The sequence below is a fragment of the Pteropus alecto genome, unplaced genomic scaffold, assembly GCF_000325575.1.
Source record: "Pteropus alecto unplaced genomic scaffold, ASM32557v1 scaffold3, whole genome shotgun sequence".
Classification (NCBI taxonomy): Eukaryota; Metazoa; Chordata; class Mammalia; order Chiroptera; family Pteropodidae; genus Pteropus; species Pteropus alecto.
This window is the reverse complement of record NW_006442484.1, coordinates 33,549,620-33,572,147: the sequence shown is the minus strand read 5'-3', so window position 1 is coordinate 33,572,147 and position 22,528 is coordinate 33,549,620. Positions and strand designations below refer to the sequence as shown.

The window sequence follows — 22,528 nt, the reverse complement described above, 5'->3', positions numbered from 1 at the left end:
CGTTCCCTTGACTTTACGAATGAAGAGGCAGGGCCCAGACTCCCCAAAGGCGGTGGTCTGCGCGGGGCGCTGCTTTCTAGCTGCACACTAACTTTCCCGCTCCTTGCTGATCCCGCCAGTCGCAGGTGCGCAGAGCTCTTTGCGCGTCATCATCCCGCCTCCTATCGCCACCCCACCCTCACCGCCCTGCCCCTCCCTGCCTTGAGAACCAAAACATGCTGATCCGATTGGCTGAGAGCGGCGGAGGAGGACTCAGAGCGCCGGGGGAACCTGAGGACTAAGGCGCCGGTGGGGCAGGCTGGGCGCACTGGGAGGGCTGGGTGCCGCCTGCGCCCGAGGAGCCAGTTGAACCGCTGGGGCCTGCTCAGGATGAGGACGCGCTGGCAAACCCCTCGCCCTGCGGCGGAGCTCCTCGTGCTGCTCCTGTGCTTCCGTCTGGCGGAGCCCTCTGGCCACGCAGGTAACTGCGGAGCGTCCGCCCGCCCGCCAGCCGGCTAGGGACCTCGACGCCGGCAGATCCGCCGACTTCCCTCGGTTAGGGTTAGGGTTGCGCCCGGGGTCACATCATCTCTGCTTCGCTCGGGGATCTGGAGCCGGATAAGTGAGCCGAATGGGAGAGCTGGGGAGAAGGCGCTCCATTGCTCTTTGGGGTCCGAAAGAGGGCAGGTTGGGGCATGGGAAGGCAGGGCCTTTCTGGTGCCGAGAGCAAGGAGTCCACAGGTAGGAGAGGCGCGCCGAGTCTTTTCTGGGCGGGTCCCCTGCCCCCTCCACACCCTCTTTCCTCTAACTTGCTTCCCTGGAGTTTAGGGCTCCTCAACAGCCTCACGTCCTATCTCGCCCGTCCTGCTTCTTCTTTGCTGGTGGTTCACTTTGGCCACTCGGTGTCTAGAGGTTTCTATCCACAACGCCAAAGATGAGTAATGATTCCGCAACTTCACTGCCTACTGATGCAAGTGAAAAAAGAAGTTAGGTTAAGCCATGTCTCCTAAAGTAACCACGATCAGGACTCTGTTGTGATGCCCAGCCCGTGTGCCTCGAGCAGAGATCCTTTCTTCTAATTGGCTTATCAACTCCAAATGATCCCCGAGAGACCGACGGTCCCACAGTGGAGGGCGGGTCATTTGCCCGAGAATTTCCTGCCTCTCGTTGCAGAAACAGGACCAGGAACCAATACCCTTCGCTGATGCCCTTGGTAATGCCAGCCGCACCATAACCCCTTGGCGGCGACCAGAGTTTGCTTTTGCTTTCTCTTTTTGCCTTGGCAAAGGTATACTGAGGACTTTGTTTCTTAGTCGAGCTGCACAATGGGCAGTGTGCAGTCAGCGGGCCGTCCCCACCCCCCACTTCTGTAATCTTTACCGTATGAGGAAGTAAATACTGATCAAGGGAGTTTTTGAAAAACTTCACATTGCTTGTGGCTCTTGTTTTCTTTGCAGCTAAACTAAGTTACGATTTGATTTAGACATTGTTCAAAGAGTGATGGGAAGAGGTTTCTCAGAGTGTCAGTGGCATCACCCTACCTACATCAAGGACCTTTTAGTGGACCCTGCTCTGATTCACACTTCTCCATTCTTTGATCCGTGTTAGAAACTACCAGAAGTCCTTTTATTGCTGTGAGAATTCTATTCTGCATGCCCCACAACCCAGGGAGAAAGTTTTCAGCAGCTAACTACAATCGAAGCACACTAACCTTTCAATCACCAAATTCTTGGTTTCCATCTACATCTATTTTAGGTTTATGTTTTGTCTCCCCCCACAGAGCTCAATATTTCCTTAATTTTTGCAATCTCTACAATCCCCGGGCTTTCTCTTCAACCAAAGCAAAGAGCATGGGCTTAACTCCATTCTCCTTGCACTAGGTGCTCACAGGTATTTGTTTTCTTGCATCTGTCCTCACCCTTACCAGCTGCTCTGGTTAGCCCTATTAAGGAAAGCACTGGAATTTTGAAACCCCAGCTATTTAGTTAGCTTGTTTGGCAGTGTGTCAGCTTCATGATGCTGGTAATGGCATGCACCTCATCCTATGTACACAGCTAGGTTTGTACAGGTGGTCTCGGTTGCTCAGATGCTAGAGGAATACCTCTGTGACTTTGGGGAAATGCCAATTGCTTAGTTTACTTTTTTGCCTCCTTGGAGAGCTAGCAGCTTGAAGTAAACCATTCCTTCAGGAACTTCGGAGTCTCTCACTAGCCTATACTCCCCAATCTGAACTCCATGGCTTTTTGACTCTTGATAGACTGCCATGGACCCAACTGTTGCTTCAGGACCTGTCTTTGAACTGACAAACCCAGACTTCCAGTTCTCTCCTGCTGCACCTGTACACTCTGCACACATGGTAGCAACTCCACAAAATGCTTAGCAGTTGTAGGTTATGGAAGATCCCCTGATTAAGTTAAAAATGCTACAGGCTTTATCTTTCATGCCTTCCTGAGAATCTCCCTCTCCATTTGTCTGTGGTTATGAAATGTTGATGTTCAGTTTCTCTTTGAAACGTACAAAGCTCTTTGGTTTAGGGCTTGTAAGACAGGAGTTTCTTAATGATCAGACAATAGTTCTCCTTTGATGGATGTAGAAATACTAAAGAGTCATTTTCAATTTCTGATAACGCTACATAGCCATTTCCTCTCAGACACCACTAGAATGTTTATATAAAACGAAGCAGCTAAACTAAGGGTGATGAGGCTTCTTTTTAACAATCTCTGCTTTTTAGACTTGTCCCAATATTGTATTTGGAGGTAAACATTAAAACTCCATTTAAGACCAGTATAAGGTTGTAAAGTGAACAAGATGCTATATAAGACTATCAGTAAAGAATCTGTTTTGTAAAGTGAACAAGATGCTATATAAGACTATCAATAAAGAATCTGTTTTATAAATTGCTCTGTAATTACCTTTTTAAAGTGTACTGCATTTCTGAAATATTTTATATACTATTATTTAAAAATTTTTCTAAATAAGGAATTATTTTTACACTTTCTTAGTCTTTGTTCCCACTTTTCAACCTACCATCCTGAGGCTGACTGAATGGTTCCTACTAAGGGTACAGAATGATATGGGGAAACATGAGAAGACCTGACTTTCCCTAGTATGTATATTATATACAAATGCTTAAACATACATTATGTATGAAGGCTAATAACAAGTTTCCTTAAATCATATCAGTAATTAATGTCTGTGCTAAATGACTACTATAGATGTCAAATAGTGATACTACATACCAGAGTAAAAACAGATTCAGCATGGGGGAAGTATCTACAATCATAGATGTTTCAATTAGGTAAGAAGTTTGGCAACTCCTCTTTCACATAGCTCCTCCACACCTCTCCTGTAGTCTTTCAAAGTTCCTAGAAGCTTCAAGTCCACAGATGTCCCAGCAGTAAAACATATAGTAAATGGAAAAGGGTACATATTTTTTCTCTTCCAAGCAGTGTATGTGAAGCAGCACTGTCACCTAAGTGCACATGCTCAATACAAATGGAATTAGAATGACCTAAACTGCTGATAGCATTAGCATGACATAATAAAGTTGTAGGCATCTCTTCAAGAAAAATATGTGGTGAACTTAGCAAAGACCAGTAAAACCAACAAGACTAGGAAAACTGTTATCTTGTGGATATATAGGATGTTAGAATTGGAAGTGGCTTAAATATCTTATCCTTCCCTGCTTTCATCTTACATTTAGAGATACGAAGACCTTGGGGAGATTGACTTCCCCGAGGTCTTCCAGCTAACTGGTCGCAGAGGTAGGTCTTTAATGTAGGACCCCTAATTCCTTATTTCAAATGCTATTTTCACTGTACTAAGAGCCATAGTAATCTACTGGATCCTGCAGAGGCAACTTGAAAAAATCTAGAACTCCGAACTGCAAAAGTAGACAAAGCTGCTGTTTGCTCAGTTCACCTGTTTGGAGTCAAAGAGCACAGAGCTGAGCGCCCAGTGAGTTTATAGGAGGGGAAGTTTCCAGCAAAGGGATGGCAGCAGCCCATTCTTCTTCAGGAGCAGACTTCTTTTTTTCTGCAGTAATTCCTGATACTTTGGAACACAAGATTTATTTTGGGCAGGTGAAAGAATAGCTTGGGAAAATGGTACATCATGGGTCTGAGTGGCTATTGGATATGTGAGAGGACATTAGAGAAAGTGTGAGTGGTAATCTAAGATAATGCATTTTCCTTTTATGTTGGGTATGGACACCCAAAGTGTCCGTAAAGTAGAGAATGGCAGAGTGATGTCAAAGAAGAGCAAGGGATGGAAGCTACTATGACAAGCATACTGAGCTGCAACCCCATCCAATATTTTTAAATACAATTTTGAAAGTAGAAATAAGTAAAAGTTTTAAAGGATTTTGTTATTCCTATCTCTTCTCTCATTGCTGCTGCTGCTGCTGCTGCTGCTATTCAAAACGAAAAGTTCTGTCCAAAGTTCAAACTGCAATTGCACTTAATTTTATGGTTATTATTTACATAATGAAATTTCCCCTCAAGTCCTTGGTATGAAAATTTTTTACTCTGAAAACCTGTGGACTATTATTAGGAAAGTGTTAGTAAAACTAGTGATTGTGAAGTTGGCGTCAAAATGAAAGGCCTTTTGGGAACTAATTTTACAAGTCCTGTCTGCTGAATCCTTTGGTTCATTGATATTTGTTATTTAAGTCTGTCTAAAATATTTCAGCTTTACTCTCATCAACATGAAATTCTGTGCTATAACTTCAAAAAAATTGTCATTATAAAAGGCCAAATTATTCAGTTGTAGTGTATTGTAACAGATGTGAATCTTGCTCCACAAACTCATGTGTGTAAGAAACAATGCATTATTTTCATAAAATTAAATTCAATTTTATCCTGAGGTCCTTTTCGCCAAGTTAACAGAACTTCAGTTTCGTCATTACTGTGGTCTTCCCCAGATCACACAAAACTGCCAGGGGAACATTCACGGATGATCCTCCCTTTAGCGTTCAGCTCACACTGCTTGCTTCTGAGTTTTCCATTGTACAGATCTAATGGGTCTTAAATCCTGTGGCACAGGTGATTGCTGGAGCTCAGGTTTGGCCTCCCTAGGTGATCCATGCAGTTAGTCCCCCGGCCCCTCCCACAGGGGTTTCCGGTCACCTTCCTGGAGGTGCTACACGGAGCTGGCCACATGTCCCCCCTGCTCTCAGAACCCAGACCTCCATTGCCTCTCATCCCTTTATCTGTCTACTTCTGCCCGCTAGAAGTCTCCCCATCTCCTCTGAGACATATTAATGTCATGTAATAATTTACCTTGCCGCAGTAAAGTATAAGTAAGACAGAATTGTGGTCCTGAATAGGCTCAGGATATTTTTTTATTGAATGTAGACCACCTGTCTAAAGAAGGTCAAGACTAAGGCACGTCTTCATCTTGTTAAATAAAGGGGGAAATGGTTCGTGGGATGACAATAACGAATATGCATACTATTTATTCTAAGTGCTTTACATGTGTGAGCTCATTTTATCCTCGCATCTACTGTATGAAGTACTATTTTACAAAGGAGGAAACCGAGGCATAGCCATTAAATAACTTGCCTTGATTACGTGGCTAAGAAGTAGCAGAGGCAGACTATGAGCCCAAGCAGATGGGCTCCAGACCCCAGGCTCTTCTCCCACACTGTATTGCCCCTCTGGCAACCACCGTCCTCTGACTTTGTGTAGTTAGTACATTAGAGTTTATACAGCTTGGAGGGTGGGAACGGTCCAGTGGTGCTCAGACTCTCCTCAGCAAACAGGGGCCAAGGCACATTAGTCACATAATTCAGAATCCTGATACATCTTCTTTGACGGTCTGTCTTGACTCAGGTAATGATCCATTCACGATCGTCAATGAAAACACGGGCAAGTGCATCAAGCCGCTGAATGACTGGATAGTAGCACAGGACTGTGACATAACCGAGGACATGTTATGGAAGTGGGTGTCCCAGCATCGGCTCTTTCATTTGCAGTCCCAGAAGTGCCTTGGCTTAGATATTACCAAACCCACGGATTCCTTGAGAATGTTCAGCTGTGACTCCAATGCCATGTTATGGTGGAAATGTGAGCACCACTCTCTGTATGGAGCTGCCCAGTCCCAGCTGGCCCTGAAGGGTGGACACGCCATAGCAAGTAGAAATTCATCTGATGTCTGGAAGAAAGGAGGCTCAGGGGAAGCCCTCTGTGACCAGCCTTACCATGGTGAGTATTGGAGAGGGACTTTGACTCATTTGCTGTTGTGTTTGGTACATGTAGCATTGAACATGCACAACTGACAGCAGATAAAGTTGTACACTGGTAAGGACAGTGAACCAGCATTCAGTTTCAGGCACTGGGCAATAACTTTGAGCTGCCCCTGTGAGGTCAGTGCTCTTTGCCCTGTTATAAGTAAGGCCAGGATTAGGTGCCTCGCCAGAGATCACACAGCCATTCTCTGGCACACTGGGATTTGGGATCTCTCTGGAGCATATGTACTTCCTATGATTATATTCTGAATTCCAGAGCAAAAGAAAACTTAGAGTAACAGGATATCCTTTGTACAGGATAAAAGTCAAATGATCTAATAAAGTCAGACCTATTCTAAGTTTTAAAAAGTAGAAAAAAGAAAAACAAAAAGAAACAGATTTTTTTTTTGTCTGCAGATTTTGATGTAATGGTAAACTTTTAAGAACCTCCTGTGGGTTTACTTACTTATTTTTATTTTTGGCAAGGCTATCACACTTTAATGTTTGTATTTATGATTCAGCATTTTGAGTGGACTTTTTCTCAGTTGCTTCCCAAAATGAATATGTAAATATTACCTTTAAGGGAGCTGATTGTGAACTTTGTTCTGAGTCTAGAGACTGGATTATAAGGAATTTCTAAGTTTAAGAAGAATGGGTAGATTTATTTTTTAAACCTCTAAATGTAATTAGCTGTCACCCAGGCATATCTTTTCTATTATGTTGCTCTAAATTACATCAAATGTTGAGATATATATATGTAGATATATACATACATATTTAATTATCTAAGTCTTAACTATTACCTTTGCTCTTCTTTGTAAATTTACATAGCTTTACAGAGGTTTTCCTCTTTTCTTAAAGCTCACTTAAGCTAAATTTGGCCTCCCATCTTTCCCCTTATTTGCGCAAGTTTTTGTCCTGGGGGAAACCTCTTTCTATTTCTTGGATTTCTTAGTGAAGATGCATCTTCCTCTGAGAGGTCAGGTTCTACTGTTATGGGGAAACATTAGAGCATTAAGGGTGGACTTTTCCTTTTCTTCAATTCTCAACCTTTCAGTAATTGAACAAGTCTCTTTCTGCTAGCCAGCTTCCTCTTAACCTTAAAAAGTGATTGGTTTCTGGGATAACACTTAATGGCAAGTTTAAATTTTGTGCTATAAAAGCCTTTCTCCAACTGGGCAACTAAGAGAAAACATGGAACCAAACAAAATACCTTTTGAACTGGATTTGACTTGTCTCATTGTATTTGTTCAAGAATCAGAAAGGATAATTTTCTTGGCAGGGCTCTTTCTATCTTCTGCCCCTAATTTCTTTGAAAGATATAGTTGTAATTGTAAATTCCTCCAGTCCCCCAAATAACTTTATTTTAGTATAACTGGTTTTCTTTGTAATTCTATGTGTTTTATTTTATGCATTTAGAATATTCTTCTGAGAATAGGGCCCATGCACTTTACACAGTTTCCAAAATGATCAGTGGCTCAAAAAGGATAAGAACCCATCTGGGGCACCACCTCAGAGAGAGCTAAACAGGCATAAAGCATTTCTTCACCTTACCAAATACAACATTTGAAACACTAAATTTCCTACCAAGAAATTTAGAAGTTTAGAAAAGGCACATGTAATTCTGACTTGACAGCACATACCTCAGGTTTTAGTTTGTACAGAAGCAAGGGCCAAACCTGCCTCCTCTTCATTCCTCTCTGGATAACTGGTATTGTCCAAGTCATATATGTCAGAAATCTACAAGTCATCCTAGAGTTGTCCTGCTTTCCTCTCCCTCCATTCAAATTTAGTCAAATATTAAGTCCTGACAATTTTATTCTTCTAAATTGATGCAGTTCCTTCTTGTTTTTAGGTTAGAGATTGCTGTCTTAGCTACAGAATTAACTAGGACTCTCAGACTTCCCATATTGTCCTCCCCTTATCTAGCTATTAGAGATAAGAAAGATAAGATACCTAAGTCCCAACAAAGTGAAGTCCAAGGTTATCAAGCTTGTCATAGCAAAGCTACAGCTCAAAACCAAGATTTCTCCCTTGGCTTTGCTATAATTTTTTTTTTACTTCTAATATAAAAACGTTTGTCTGTCTATGGCCATGCCACCCTGAACGTGCTCGATCTCATCTGATCTCAGAAACTAAGTAGGGTTGAGCCTGGTTAGTACTTGGATGGGAGATCACCTAAGAATACCAGGTGCTGTAGGCGTTAAAAAATAAAGAAATAAACTAAATAAACTAACTAACTAACTAAATAAATAAAAACCGATTGTCTTCATGTCCTATGTTGCCTCTCTCCTTAACCTCTATCCCGTGCGAGTTTTGTTCACAGAGAAAGCTTTAGTTGTATACATTTTATGAATACACTGCTTTCACTAGCATCCAGATGTGCATCTGTATGGTTAAGATATCTTGGCTTCACTAGCACACTTTGAATTTTGAATCTTGCAGAGGAAATGGACTTTTAGTGTAGGGGTGGCTGTAGAACTCTGAATTTTGAGCAACTCTTAGAAGCCTGCCAACCTCTTGAACCATTGGAGCTTTTAGTCTCATATGACCAAAGTACTTATATTAGTTTCCCATGTATACGCTTCATTTATTTATAGGCTGCTGTTCTTCACACATTTAGAAGATTCTTCTCAGGAAAGCCTGTCTCTCTCAGGAAACCCATAGGACTTAAGTCCAGCAGCAGCAAAGAAATGTGTGAGACTAAAACTCTTAGTGAATAGTTAGCATAATTTAGCTGCTGCGGTTGTGGTGGTTGCTATATGTTTTTCATTCTACAGAGCACATTGTGAATAGGAGAGCTTTTTAAGCCCAGCTTCGAGCTATGAAACATAACTTGAAACCTAAGGAGACAGCCATTGATGTCACAAATTGTCCTTATATGTCAAGGACTCTAATCAGAGAGCTGGTTCTCATCCCTGTCATTTGCAGCTGAATGACTGAAATGTTTCACTTAACTACTCTGCAAAAATGGGGATTTCACAAAAAAGTGCAATACTGGCCCTACTGATCTCAAGGGCTTATGGTAAAGAGCAAGTGAAAGCACTTTGTATTAGAAACACAAGGATTTAGGAAAAAAAAACCAAAAACAAAAAAACCTGCCGGTTCTACAAGCAATAGTCATTTGCTGTCTTTTTAAGTGTTGTGATAGGGGAATAGAAATTGGTCATGAGCTCTTGGGAGTTTGGGTATGGTTGAAAACAAAACATAAGTAATAAGCAAGATCCTTATAAAATAAGGACAAATTACTCTTTAACAGAAGTACCCTGTTCAGAACCATTTAGATGTCAGAGGAAAACAAAACCATGTTCTTTAAAGGATTGTTTGCCAACAAAAACATCTAAGTTATTTTTACCTTTTGCTGTGTCACTGCTTAATATATTCTAAACTATTAAATTTAGTTTCACACTTCAGTTAAGTGAACATTTGAGAATAATAAAGGATGTGGAATCAAATACTATCTTAAGGATACTTTTATGCAAATCTATGAGACATTCTAAGAGACTTTAAAAACCTGGTAAAGGGTAAGATCTGATTATTATGCTTTACCTAATAGCCATTATTTAATCTCTTAATGGCCATAGTTTTAAACAAATTAAGGATGTGGAAATGGTGACCAAAATAGTTACAGGGTTGGCTATTCTATAAAAACACCTTGCCAAGAGATCTGTTATCAGGATAAATATTAAGCACTTCCTCTAGTATTTCCAGTCATTTTAGGTTAAAATAATTTTTCAGTTCTTGTCCGTTACCAGGGAAAATTATTAAAATGAAAAACAATTCTGCTGCCTCGCTGACCACCAGCTGGTCCCATGACTGCACAGCTGAAACTGGTTTTTCTTTTATAACCTGAATCATGATGTCCTATCTCTCTTCAAAAATCCACCGAGATACAGCAGCTCTTCCTCCCAGTTCCTCAAAACCCACAGCCTCAATTCGACCACCAGTCTGTGAAGAATAAGGCTATTTGTCCATCTCTCTAACTCCACATTTGGTTCCAAAGTCCACACCCACCCTGAGTAATTCCAATGTATTTTTCCGGCCCCACTTATAATAAAGAAAAGAAAATGGATTTTAAGTTTAATCTCAGGCAGGGCCCTCCTTCTGATGAAGTAATCTGCCAGCCACAGTTGTCTACTGATCCTTACTTGATCAAGCCACAGTCTTTTAGCGCTTCATCGCACCATAATAAATAAAGCTTTACATGGATTATCTCACTGAATCCTCATGAACAAACATATGAGCTTGGTACTATTATTCCTAATTTGCAAATGCAGAAACAGGCTAAGAGTGGTTGGAGAGCTTGCCCACAGACACAACTGGTCAGTGGGGGAGCCAGCATTCAAGTCCAGACTTGAGCAATCAGCATCCAAATTGTCGATTTCCACACCATGCAGCCTACCCAGATACTGTATTCGCATAAGTGAAAACAACGACCTTTCGTTCAAAGCAGTTTTAGAAATTGGTTAACTGAAGCTGATTATCCAGTTTCTAACTCTCCTTTCTTCTGTTCCTCCCCTCCCTGCAACCCGCAGAGATATATACCAGAGATGGGAACTCCTATGGGAGACCTTGTGAATTTCCATTCTTAGTTAATGGGACCTGGCATCATGAGTGTATCCTTGATGAAGATGACAGTGGGCCATGGTGTGCAACTACCTTAAATTATGAATATGATCAAAAGTGGGGCATCTGCTTAAAACCAGGTATGTATAGACTAGTAAACTTTATATTTAGAAAGAAAAAGATATCATTTCTATGAGGCAAAAGGAGGAAGGAAGAGTCCAAGATGATTTTAAAAATGACTACCACAAATATTATCCTAGATAAGAAGTATGTATTTGAGGAAAGAGGGAGAAGTAATGTGTAGCTATGAACTTGCTTTCAGAAGAAGGCTGGGAAGCAAACCAAGGCTGGATAGTGTCATGGAAGGCAAAGGATGAGGGAGTGTTCTGTAGCCCAGATCCCTCGGGGAGAGAAAGTAGACAAGGCGTGGACAGTTAGGAAATTGCTGATGACCTTTAACTGAGAAGTTTCAAAAAACTAGTGGCAGTAGAAGCTGGGTTATAATGAACTGAAGCATGAACAGAAGGGGAGTAAGCTTCTTAAGTTTTATGGAAAAGAAAAAGAGGGAGGGAGGCAGTTTGAGGGGGATATAGGTTGAAGAAACACTATTAGGATGGTGGACACTTGAATATGTTTATGGCCTGAAGCAAAGAGTCGGAGCAGATATTCCTGGCGTTCTCAAAAATAGTGACATCTTTCCCTCTGCCATTCCTCTATATTGGTCAGAGCATTTTTTTTCTAATTGCTTCTTAGAAACAAACAATTCAGGGTATGCTAAATAATTTATTTTCTTCAGAAAGAGAGAAAGAGAGATCAAAGTAGCAGTTGCATTATTATCTGGTATATAACTTTCCAATCAGGTGAGAATTAAAGGGATTCACAGTACTTGACATGTAATGAGAACTCAAGAAATGTTTTTCATGGGCAACAAGTTGGAAGAATCTGTAGTAAAGAAAAAAGGAACAGCTCCAGACCTAAGTAATAATACTTAATACTTATAAGGCCCTGCCAAGTGTCAGGTACTATTCTAAACACTCAACTTATATTAACTTATTCAATCCTCACATAACCCTATATAGTAGGAATAATTATTTATCCCCATTCTAAAGATGAGAAAAGTGCAGTACAGGGGAGATAAATCATTTGCCTATAAGGCCACACAGCTAATAAATTTTAGAGCTAGGATTTAAAGCCAGGAAATCCAATCCCGAAGTCCTTGTCCCAAACAACTGTATTATCCTGCCCCATTCAGCATCCAACCTGGTGATCTAGTAATGCTGATCCCTCCTTGAGGGAACCTGAGATTTAAAATGTGGTTCCAAACAACATGAAGAGGTTATACTGAGCCAATGATTCTCAAATTTCAGGATGCAACAGAGTCACTGGAGAGTTTGTCAGAACATAGATTTCTGGGGCCTACCTCCAGAAATTGTAATTCAGGAGATTTAGAGTAGGACCCAAGAATTTGCAGTTTAATGAGTTCTCAGATCATTCTGATGATGCTGGTCTGGGGACCACACTTTGATAATTACTTTTTTAGGTAGAGGCACAGGCTTTTCAACACCTAGAACTTACTAAAAAATAAAAAGCCAATATTAATAACAAACAGAGTTTGGTCAACCAGACAACAGTTTTATTTAAATGTCACTATAATCTGGATCGAAATTTTAGATATGCAAGGGAGCTTAGGAGTTATCCAGTGCAAACCCTCACTTCTTAGGTGAGAGGCGGCAGATCCAGACTGATAAAATGATATGCCAGGGTCAGACCCCATCCATGTGGAGCCTGGTAGAGATCCCACGATTCTCACCCTCCTTTCTCAATGTATGTATCCCACTGTGCCTTGCTGCCTCAATTGCCATGTGTCTCAATGCCCTTAGCTTCTTTGGGATGGGAGCGGAGGGGAGGGTGTTATTAATGCATTCATATGCCTCCCAGAGTTATTTTTCTGGAAGAAGTAAGCCTGTGAGTTTTTCAAACCCAAGGACTTGCTAAACCATGGAGCTTTAATTTTATAGCAAACACATGACTATTCTCCTGGAAGCTTCTAGATTTATAAGCATAGACCCTCAGTGGTAATAAGGAACCTTTAGGTAATATACTTATAAATCTACCTATTTGGTTTTCACCAAATGTCACAGCAACCTTTGTTACTATTTAGGCCATTCAGAAGTGGCTGAAAGAGCAGTGTTAGCCATTCAGAAGGTCGGTAAGACCAGATTCAGAGACCAGTGGTCTGATTATATCTCTGCCACAAATACTTCTAAATCTTTGTTCCCATCTGTGAAATGAGGATGCTAGCCAAGGTTAGATGTAAGGGCCCTTCCAGCTTGAAAGCCCTTGTAATATGTGACTGGTTATGAAATGCCCTTTGGAAACCCCCAATGTGAAGCCTGGGACACATTTGATGTGACCTACATTGGGTTTTCCTTCTTGTAGAGAGCACAATGGAGTCTTTGAGTATATTTTTGTATCAAAATCTATACATTTTGTTCAGGAAACAGCTGGAAGGTTTTTTGTCTCAAATGATACATGATTAAAATGTTTTAAATATTTATTAAAGAAAAGAATATGTACATTATACAATGAATGTATATGTTTGTATACATATGCACGCATATGTACATATACATATAGAATGATAATTATATAATATTAAGTATATACCATATATTAAACCATCTATTAAAATATTAAGGAGACACTTGGACTGGGTTTCCCAATAACAGTCACTTGGGCTCTAAATCTTGGGCATTTAAGCAGCATGCCTGCACACACACATATACATGCAGTGGTTACACTTGCAGGCTGTGTGCCAACCCCTCTACAGTCTGGCACCATCTTCACATGAGCTTGTTTTCCATTAACTCAGGTTTAACAACATGAGCACAGTTGAAGACTCCCACCTTTAGGCAGAGGGTAAGCATGGGCTAATTGATATGGGATAAAGGGAGAGGGGAAGATAAGAGAGTGGAAGCTTGAACCAGCCTGAGTCATTTGGTGTCCTACGACTTCAAATTCTTTGTGTAACCAAAGAATCAAAATGTGATCTAATCAAGCAATAAGCTTAGCATATCCTAAGAGTAAGCAAATTGAATTGCAGTATTTGTAAGCATTCTAAGTAATAGAAAACATTACGCACTTACTTTATGATCACTCATATCTTTTTATCAACAGAAAATGGCTGTGAAGATAATTGGGAACAGAATGAGCAGATTGGAAGTTGCTACCAATTTAATACTCAGGCAGCTCTTTCTTGGAAAGAAGCTTATGTTTCATGTCAGAATCAAGGAGCCGATTTACTGAGCATCAATAGTGCTGCTGAATTAACTTATCTTACAAGTAAGTTTAACTTGCATATGGTAGAGCTAATTTCTGGAATTATAAAGATGCTGTCTACCTCTATTTTCATATCCAAATATGTTGTTTTGTGTATATATTTTTCTATCTTCTCTTGGGATTAAACTTCAACACTGAAGCCCAAGAGCAAAAAAGTATTGAATGTAATCCTTCCATTCAAAATACATCTCATGATGGAAACTGAAAAGTTAATATTTGGAAAATAGAGTGAGGTAGCACGATTAAACTGCTACTCTAAGCTTAATTAAAAGGATTTGAAAAAAAAAGATGAACATTAAACTCTTTGAACATTGAAAAGCGGGGGACTCGAAGAAGGTAAAGATGGCTGAGTCATGTTAGATGGCCTTAGTAAAGTCTCATGTTTAAGTAAACGAGTGCCGTCCACGGGGCAGGGAGTGTTTTAGGAAATCTTAAAGTGGATTTAATGACATGGACACATGGAGTGGGTAGGATTTTGTTTTGCTTTGGAGTGGTGCTGACAATTTTCAATTTTTTAATTATGAAGACATAAATCATATAGACAAGAATAGAAAATAACGTAATAGAGACTTGTGTAGCCGCCACCCCAGCTAAATTTACATGAACATTTTATCATACTGCTTTACATGGATTGAATCCCTTTCTTTCTCCTCCTGTACCCTTCTCTCCTTCCTTGCTTCCCTCCCTTCAAAGAATAAAATATTAACAGGGTTCAAACCCCATGCCCACTTCTCAAAATAATCATCCCTTGAGTGCTCTTACATCATATATATGTATAAATCCTATATATATTTCCATTATACTATTGGTCTATGTTTGAAAATGATACAAATACTATCTTATTTACCCATATATGTTTCTCCATGTCAACTGCTGCTGTACGGTATTACATTTTATAATGAATAAACCACAGTCTATCTATTGCCTTATTGAGAAACAGGTTGTTTTCAGCTTTTGCTATTACAAACTATTACCTCTGCAAGGAACATCCTTGTATGGGCCTCATCGGGCAGACATTTTGAGAGTTTCTCTAGAGAAGGAATAGCCGAGTCATGGGGTGCACTCCTCTTCACCCCTAATCAAAAATCCCAAATTGCTTTCCAAAGCGATTGTAGTAAACACACTTCCACTAACACAGACTTATTAATTGGCCAATATGGTTAATGTGAAATCATATTTTATTTTGACTTACGTTTTCTTGACAATTAATGTGGTTTTGCATCCTATGTTTATTAGGCATTCATTTTTTCTTTGTGATTTGCCAGTTCATATCCTTTGCCTATTTTCTGTTGAATCGGTTGCCTTTTTCTTATTGATTTGTTACAGTTCTTTATATATTCTGGATACTAATCTTTTGTTGTAGGATTACAAATATCTTTTCCTACTCTTTGGTCTTTTCACTTTATTTTTGTTGCCTGTTATCATAAAAAATACATTAATTTTAATTTGGTCAAACATCAAATTTTAAAAATGTTCTGTGCTTATTTATATTATTTGGCAAGTTCTTTCTTGGCCCTAAAGTGATAAAGATATCCTCTCATGTTTTCTTCTAAGAGTTTATAATTTTGCTTTTCATAGTTACATCTTTAATCCTTTGGAATATAATTTGTAGAGGTGGGAATCTAATTTATCTTTACACAATTGGATAGTCAGTTTATCAAGCACTATTTCACATTTCCTCCTCTGATTTATTATGCCATCTCTAATAAATATAAACCCTCTTATTATATGTGGGTTGTTTCTAGGCTTTCCATCTATTCCTTTGGTTCATTTATCTCTGTCTATTCCAAATTGTTTTACTTAGTTCAGTCTCACATAGCAAATCTTGGTTTTTGAATGAGCAAATTCTCCTTTATTCATTTTTTTTCTTGAATCACCTTGCCTATTTTTTTTGACCATTTATTCTTTCACATGAATTTAAGGACCACCTATTAATCGCAATAAAAACCCTATTGGAACTTTAGAATTACATCGAATTATAAATTAATTAGGGAGGCATTGCAGTCACTACATTAAGTCTTCTCATCCATGAAAATAGTATGCCTTTCTACTTATTGAAAGCTTCTTTTATGTACTCAGTAAAATTCTATAAGTGTTGCCCATCTTTTACCAGGAAGTTTATGAAGTTTTTATATTATTTTTAAAAATCAAGAAACGCAAATTACTGAGTCCCTGATGATTTCTTCAATAAATGAAAAATCATAATATATGATGATGATGATGGTGATGATGATGATGATGATGATCATGATGATATTCTACTAAATGCTTTTTATACATTATCTTATTTAATCCCATATGAGGTAGGCGTTATTGTTGTTATGCTCGTTTTGCAGGTGACAGAATCTAAGGCTCACAGAGGACGTGTAACTTGTTCAAGGTCACCCATGAGTAATTAGCAGAGTTAAAATTTGAACACAATCAATTCGACTTGAAAATTAGCTATATCAGAAATGTACCTGCATTCAGCTTTTATAAAATTATTAAGTTCTTTGCAGACAGAGATGGGTCTTCCTTTTGCACAAAACTTTAAGCATTATTTTTATGTATTAAATACCTATTGACTAATTCAAATAAATTCTGTCACAGTATTTTTTGATAATCATAAATATTTGATAAATGCTCACTATGAGCAAAGCCCTAATACTTCCAGATAAATAAATATCATTACAACCCCATAGACAGTATTTTTATCCCCACCTACAGATAAGGAAATTGATGCTTAGAAAGAATATAACAAACAACACACAGCCAAATGAGTATAAGAAATGGGATTTGAATATCAACACATATAACTCCAGAGCCCCTACTTTTTACTGTACTACTTATTCCTCTTACATATCTTTATTTATTTCTTCTCCCTATTAAAAGCCTTCTAGTCATTTGTAATGCTTTTTGGTTAAAGTCTTATGCAGATCTCTTTTCTTATACTTTTTACTTTTTCTCGTGTTGTTCGATACTTAAATAATCAGACTTCTAGAATGAAAATCTATTAAGCCTAATGGGCTAGTGTTTAGCAATGAAATTCTATTCCAGACCTCACTGAAATTTTACAAAAAATATTGTAATTTTTTTTTTATGTAGAAGATGCTTTTTTTATTTACAGGCTAATAAAGAAATATTAAACTCAACTTAACTAGATATAATACATTTGTCATAAACCCTATAGATTTGAGGCCTACCTAAGTGGAAGACTGGATAGGTGGAAAGTGCAATAAATTTAAGTCTCCTGGAATATTAGCATTTTTGGAAAGTGATGACTATAATGAAGGGGAAAAGTGTCAAAGTATGACTATCAATCTAACGATGCACTTGGAAGAATGAACGTTTCAGAATTGCTTTATGCATCCATTGAAAGTAAGACACTATGTTAAAAGACCCAGTTGTCTCCTACCCTTGGCCAGACACTCTACATTTTATGTATATCAGTAATTTTAGCGATACATCCCCTTTTAACGTTTCAAGTTCCTCTTTCACTGTGAATGCTGTTTAGGCATATCAGTGGGCCTTTCCCAAGGCCCAAGAAAGCTGTACTTTAACAACTGAAACTCAAAGTATCCAAATATTGAAAATTTCTTGAAGTTTCTATTAGGTTTCCCTTTACTGAAAACTACCACATATAAACGTTGGGCTAAGAGCAGTGAGGCCAACAAAAGTGAGTCAGACAGATTTTGTGATCAAAATGTTTGATCTAGTTGAGGAAATAGAGTTGTACATATACAGAACATAATGGCGAATGTTATTCCCAGACAGTCTCTGGTTTGGTAGCTAATCGTTGGGTGGGACCAGGGAATCTGCTGCCAGAAAAAAAAGCAGAAACAGCCCCTGTGAAGCTAAGTCTCATGCAGTCTGAAAAAGCTATCTTTTTCCTTTCTGCTTGCCTTGTACCTAATTAGGTTTGATTTTGTTTTACTCATCCAGAGGCCTAGGTGGGGGACTTGGCTTCCTTATACTCACTGGATTTTGTTTGGGAGGCAGGTTTCCCATGACTCTGGCCTTCCCAGGGAACTTCTAACCACAGATTCACCCCAGAGCTACAAGAGAGGGCCCTATAGTTTTCAGAGCAGGAGCAGCACATTTTCATTCTTCCTAATCTGCCTCCACGTTGAGGGGCTATTCACTCTGAGCCACCTTGACAGGTGCCCCAAGGCTAGATCGGGGTCCCTGCTGACTACGGCCTCTCTGATGCATTAGAAGAGGCTCTCATCTGGTTCATCCCAGGTACATGACCTTTATCAGGCTCTGTCGTCTCTCACTGTAGGGAGAGGAATAGAAATATAGAGTCAGATCTGAACAAGGGTCTTGAGAACAATCAAGAAATATCTGCCTTAGTAAACTTGCCTATTTGATTAGTTATGGGGATTTATGCTAGCAATCATCTGTTTCTTCATGGCAAAGATGAGGGTAAGCAGAGTCTCATATTGGTCAACTTCTTGCTTGGACTGTATGTAGAAAAAAAGTACAGCTCCAGATTGTCCGGGCCATATAAGAAATCCCTGCCCTTTGTATTTGGCCAGCCAGAACTTTTAGAATTTATCCATTTCTCATTCACATCCACTCAGGATAAGACACATAAAGAGCATTACTGTTTGTCAATGCAGTCACAATTTTAAAATTCTCTGATTCTAATGAAGAATAAGTTACCAATACAGATCACAAATAGGACAGCGTAATGAAGCAAATTAAGAGCCTGACAGCATCCAAAGATCCTTTTATTCCATCATAAATATGTCCTTGCTATGTGCAGGTAAACAGTAGGATTATTCAAAGGGAGTGATAGGATTATTCAAAGTATTCCTTCGTGATATTGATGAAGTCTTAGCAGGTTCTTGAATAATTCTGTTGACTTTCTTGCAGTGGTGTGAAAATCCTTTCGATAATTCACACATTCTTTACATTCTTTTTCTAATACACATGGACCCATACAAGCACAATCTCATCCATTGCCTGTGGGAATATGCATGTTGTCCTGCATATCTGCAATTAGCCCTGCTATTTAAATTATTTCTGCTTCTTTATCTTTCTTCTTTTTTGCCGATGGCATCTTATTTTCAAATGATAAATTGGAATGATACATCTCTACGGTATTGCGCACAGGCACTTGCGTGTGTGTATGTGTGTGTCGCATTCTTTATTTCCAATCTAAATGTCTCCTTTGGACTCTAGAGCTGTATATACCATTGTCTACCAAACAACTCTTGGACATATTTCTGAAACAGTACTGATAACACTTTACCATTTTAGAAGTCCACAAAATCTGTCCAATAGATTAAAATCCTCATGAAGGCAGGTACTGTCATTTTGGTTTTTGTATCTTTAGTACCTGGCAAATAATACGTGCTTAATGAATTTAAACTGCTAGACTGGAATACAATCAGATTTTTAAGATCTAGATATGCAACAGAAACTGCTATTTCTTATATAACTGCTTTTTAAAAATTTATTTTTCAATTATAGTTGATATACAATATTATATTAGTTTCAGGTGTATAACATAGTGACTAGACATTTATATACCTTATGAAGTAATCACCTCAATAAATCTAGTACCCATCCAATTCCATACATAGTTATTAGAATATTATAACTATATTCCCTATGCTGTACTTTACATCTCTCTGACTATATAACTGCTTTCTGACAAGTAGTGAAACAGTTATTCTGAAAAATTCTGTTTTTACCTTAGAAGAAAGAAAATTGCACAAGCTAACGAGAAAGCTGAATTGAATCAGCTCATCACCCTTGGGTTTCTCAGTAGTCTGAAGTTTTTTTGTGTATCAGCATTGCTTGCCTTTGTTGGACAAACAGCCTCCTACAGGGATTTCTGCCTTGCATCAAGTCCTTCAGATATTTTTGCTTTTAGTAGAAACTTAAATCTGACTTAGAAAATAACCTAGGTAATTTTGTCACTTGTTAAAATTATGTAATTCTTATAGAAAAAGAAGGCATTGCAAGAATCTTCTGGATTGGCTTAAATCAGCTGTACTCTTCTAGAGGCTGGGAATGGTCTGATCAAAAGCCATTAAACTTTCTCAACTGGGACCCAGGTAACTGCTCCTTTTCCACCTACTATGCACAAAGTAAAAGCTTCAAAAAAAATAAAAAAGAGTTTCTTACTCACTGAGAGCACATAAAAATTTTAAATCTTGACAACTTTTATTATGGTTACCTCTCAGAATTATTTTTTTTCCTAAGCCCTTCTAAGGCTTAACCATTATAGCCAAATGCCATTATAGCCAGGTTGATACCAGTACAGTCAAGTTGAACCACACCATGAGCAACTGAATATTTCTCTCTAACCTTTAGAGCAATGCTACATTTTTAGGTAAGAGCAGAATGAGTCTCATCTCATGGCCCAGGAGCCATTCCGTGTCCCTTAGAGGACTGGGCATGTCTATGACTGACCTATGTCGTGTTTCATCTGCAGCTTAACTCTAATATGGAAATATTCCTTCATTTTAAAACTCTTGGGGGTTTCCCACTGTAGCACCCAATTACCGAGAACATAATGGTTATATTTCATTACTTAAATAAATACTTTAAAGAAAAATTTGTAGTGAAAAAAAACCCCTAGTTTGCCAAAAGATTTTTTCCCCAAAAAGGAAGTTTTAGATACACTTTTAAAAAATAAAATCTTAGGCTTCTGTCAAATGTAGAACCTAAAATTTAACATCAACTTCAATACAAAAGTATTCTGCATACATATAAGAAAAACAAGTTAAGTACAATAAAATGCCAATAGACCATTTTACTTTAATGAAATTTCATTATTAGTAAATAAATTCTCTATTCTCTAAATAAGTAGACTCTTTAAAGATAACTTATATTTAATTCAAGGCCTAAAAGGCATTACATACACAAAAATTAGTGTATTTATTGAATAGAGTAGCAACCTAACAGCTACTAACCACAAGATGTGACATGGAAGTTGATTGGGGAAAAAGGTTTGGATTTTGGTTTTGTTTTTAAAATTAACTACGGTATATCAGAGTGTTTTCTCCCTGTATTTTATATTTTAGAAGAAAGACATATTTAAGCACATGATTGTCCATTGAGGCTTACACATTTCAATTTACTTTAAGTTTTTAACTGTTTTGTGGGTTCCCATAAAAGTAGGAAACTAGGAATGCCAATTATTTTTTCTAACTATCACTCTGATCCTAACCTTCTCCTTTTAACTGTTTGAAAATTTTATCATTTAAGATGTGCCCAGTGCACCTACCATAGGTGGGTCAAGCTGTGCTCGCATGAATGCCACATCTGGTCTATGGCAGGGTTTTACCTGTGAAGCTCAACTGCCCTACATCTGCAAGAAAGCATTAAATAATACAGTGGAGTTAACAGGTATCTCTCTCACTTCCTTGTACAAATGGGTCTTAAAATTACAGTTTTGTGAAGTCCAGTCAATCCTTTTCAGATATCTATTCCTACCTTTCTTTCACCTGATACTGCCAATGCTGAAAAGTATTGACTTTGAACCAGTGGTTAGATATTATCAACTATACATGAATAAAACTTCGGTTTGGTCTATGCCCATAAGCAGGCGGAGATAGTCTAGATGGGAAATAGATTGCCGTTCACAAGTGGCTGTTTTTTTCCTAGAGCAATGATTCTCAAAGTGTAGTCCCCAGACCAAGAGCATCAGCATTGCCTGTACCTGTTTAAATCCAGTTTCTCAGGACCTACCCCAGATTTACTGAATCAGAAACTCTCAGGGTGGGACCCAGCTGTCTGGTGTTTAAAAAGCTTCCTGGTGATGCTGATGCACACTCAGGTCTTATGTACCGTTACTTGCCTCTGTGACAAGTCAAAAATGATGGACATGGGAACACTCCCAGGCTTTCCCACCTCCTCCCCCACAATGCCCAACCCTCCTCGGTCCTTCTTTGCCAGGCTGGTTCTTTAGGTCTTTTCTTTGATAAATCAGGTAGAGACGCAGAAAGACAAAATGTGTAGAGGGATTTTTTTTCTCCAGGGAGTTTGAAGGTAAGAGAGACAGAACAACTGAATTTCTTGAGAAGCAGAGAAGTTTGAGGAGTCTTTGAAAGAACGGAGAAGAGAAATGCCCTTACCATCATTCATGGTGCCCACAGAATCCTTGGCATTTGATTAAATTCTCACTGAATAAGAAAGACTAATACTCAAAATTGGGAGGAAAAAAGAAGGTTTGAAAATGTCTTTCATTAAGAGATGTCAGGGCAGGAGGAGTAAAGCATAAATTTTCTTAGCCGTGTAGGAGCATAAAGCTACCGTTTTAAGATTAAATAATAAGTATATGGAATAAAGAATGTAAGGGATGTTTTAAAATAATAGGGGAAAATGAACATTTATCTTCCAAGTTGATTCACACCAAATTTAGTCCATGTAACAAAAGGCATAATAGAAAAAAGAGCACAAATGAAAATAAACCAGGGTGGC

The 22,528-nt window shown here is 38.7% G+C and overlaps 1 protein-coding gene and 1 pseudogene across 2 annotated transcripts in view; both read left to right on the top strand.

Annotated features, from left to right (window-relative positions):
- Positions 1-253: 253 nt before the first annotated feature.
- Positions 254-22,528, top strand: part of LOC102884532 (CD302 antigen) — a 107,727-nt gene continuing 85,452 nt past the window's right edge. For both annotated transcript variants that reach the window (XM_015596691.2, XM_006921110.3), the window contains exons 1-6: positions 254-460; positions 5,811-6,182; positions 10,741-10,911; positions 13,949-14,113; positions 20,047-20,157; positions 21,314-21,454. In XM_015596691.2, the coding sequence (XP_015452177.1) occupies positions 370-460; positions 5,811-6,182; positions 10,741-10,911; positions 13,949-14,113; positions 20,047-20,157; positions 21,314-21,454 (1,051 nt within the window). In that variant the 5' untranslated portion in view covers positions 254-369. The remainder of the gene's footprint in view (positions 461-5,810; positions 6,183-10,740; positions 10,912-13,948; positions 14,114-20,046; positions 20,158-21,313; positions 21,455-22,528) is intronic.
- Positions 8,290-8,408, top strand: LOC112470490 (annotated as a pseudogene).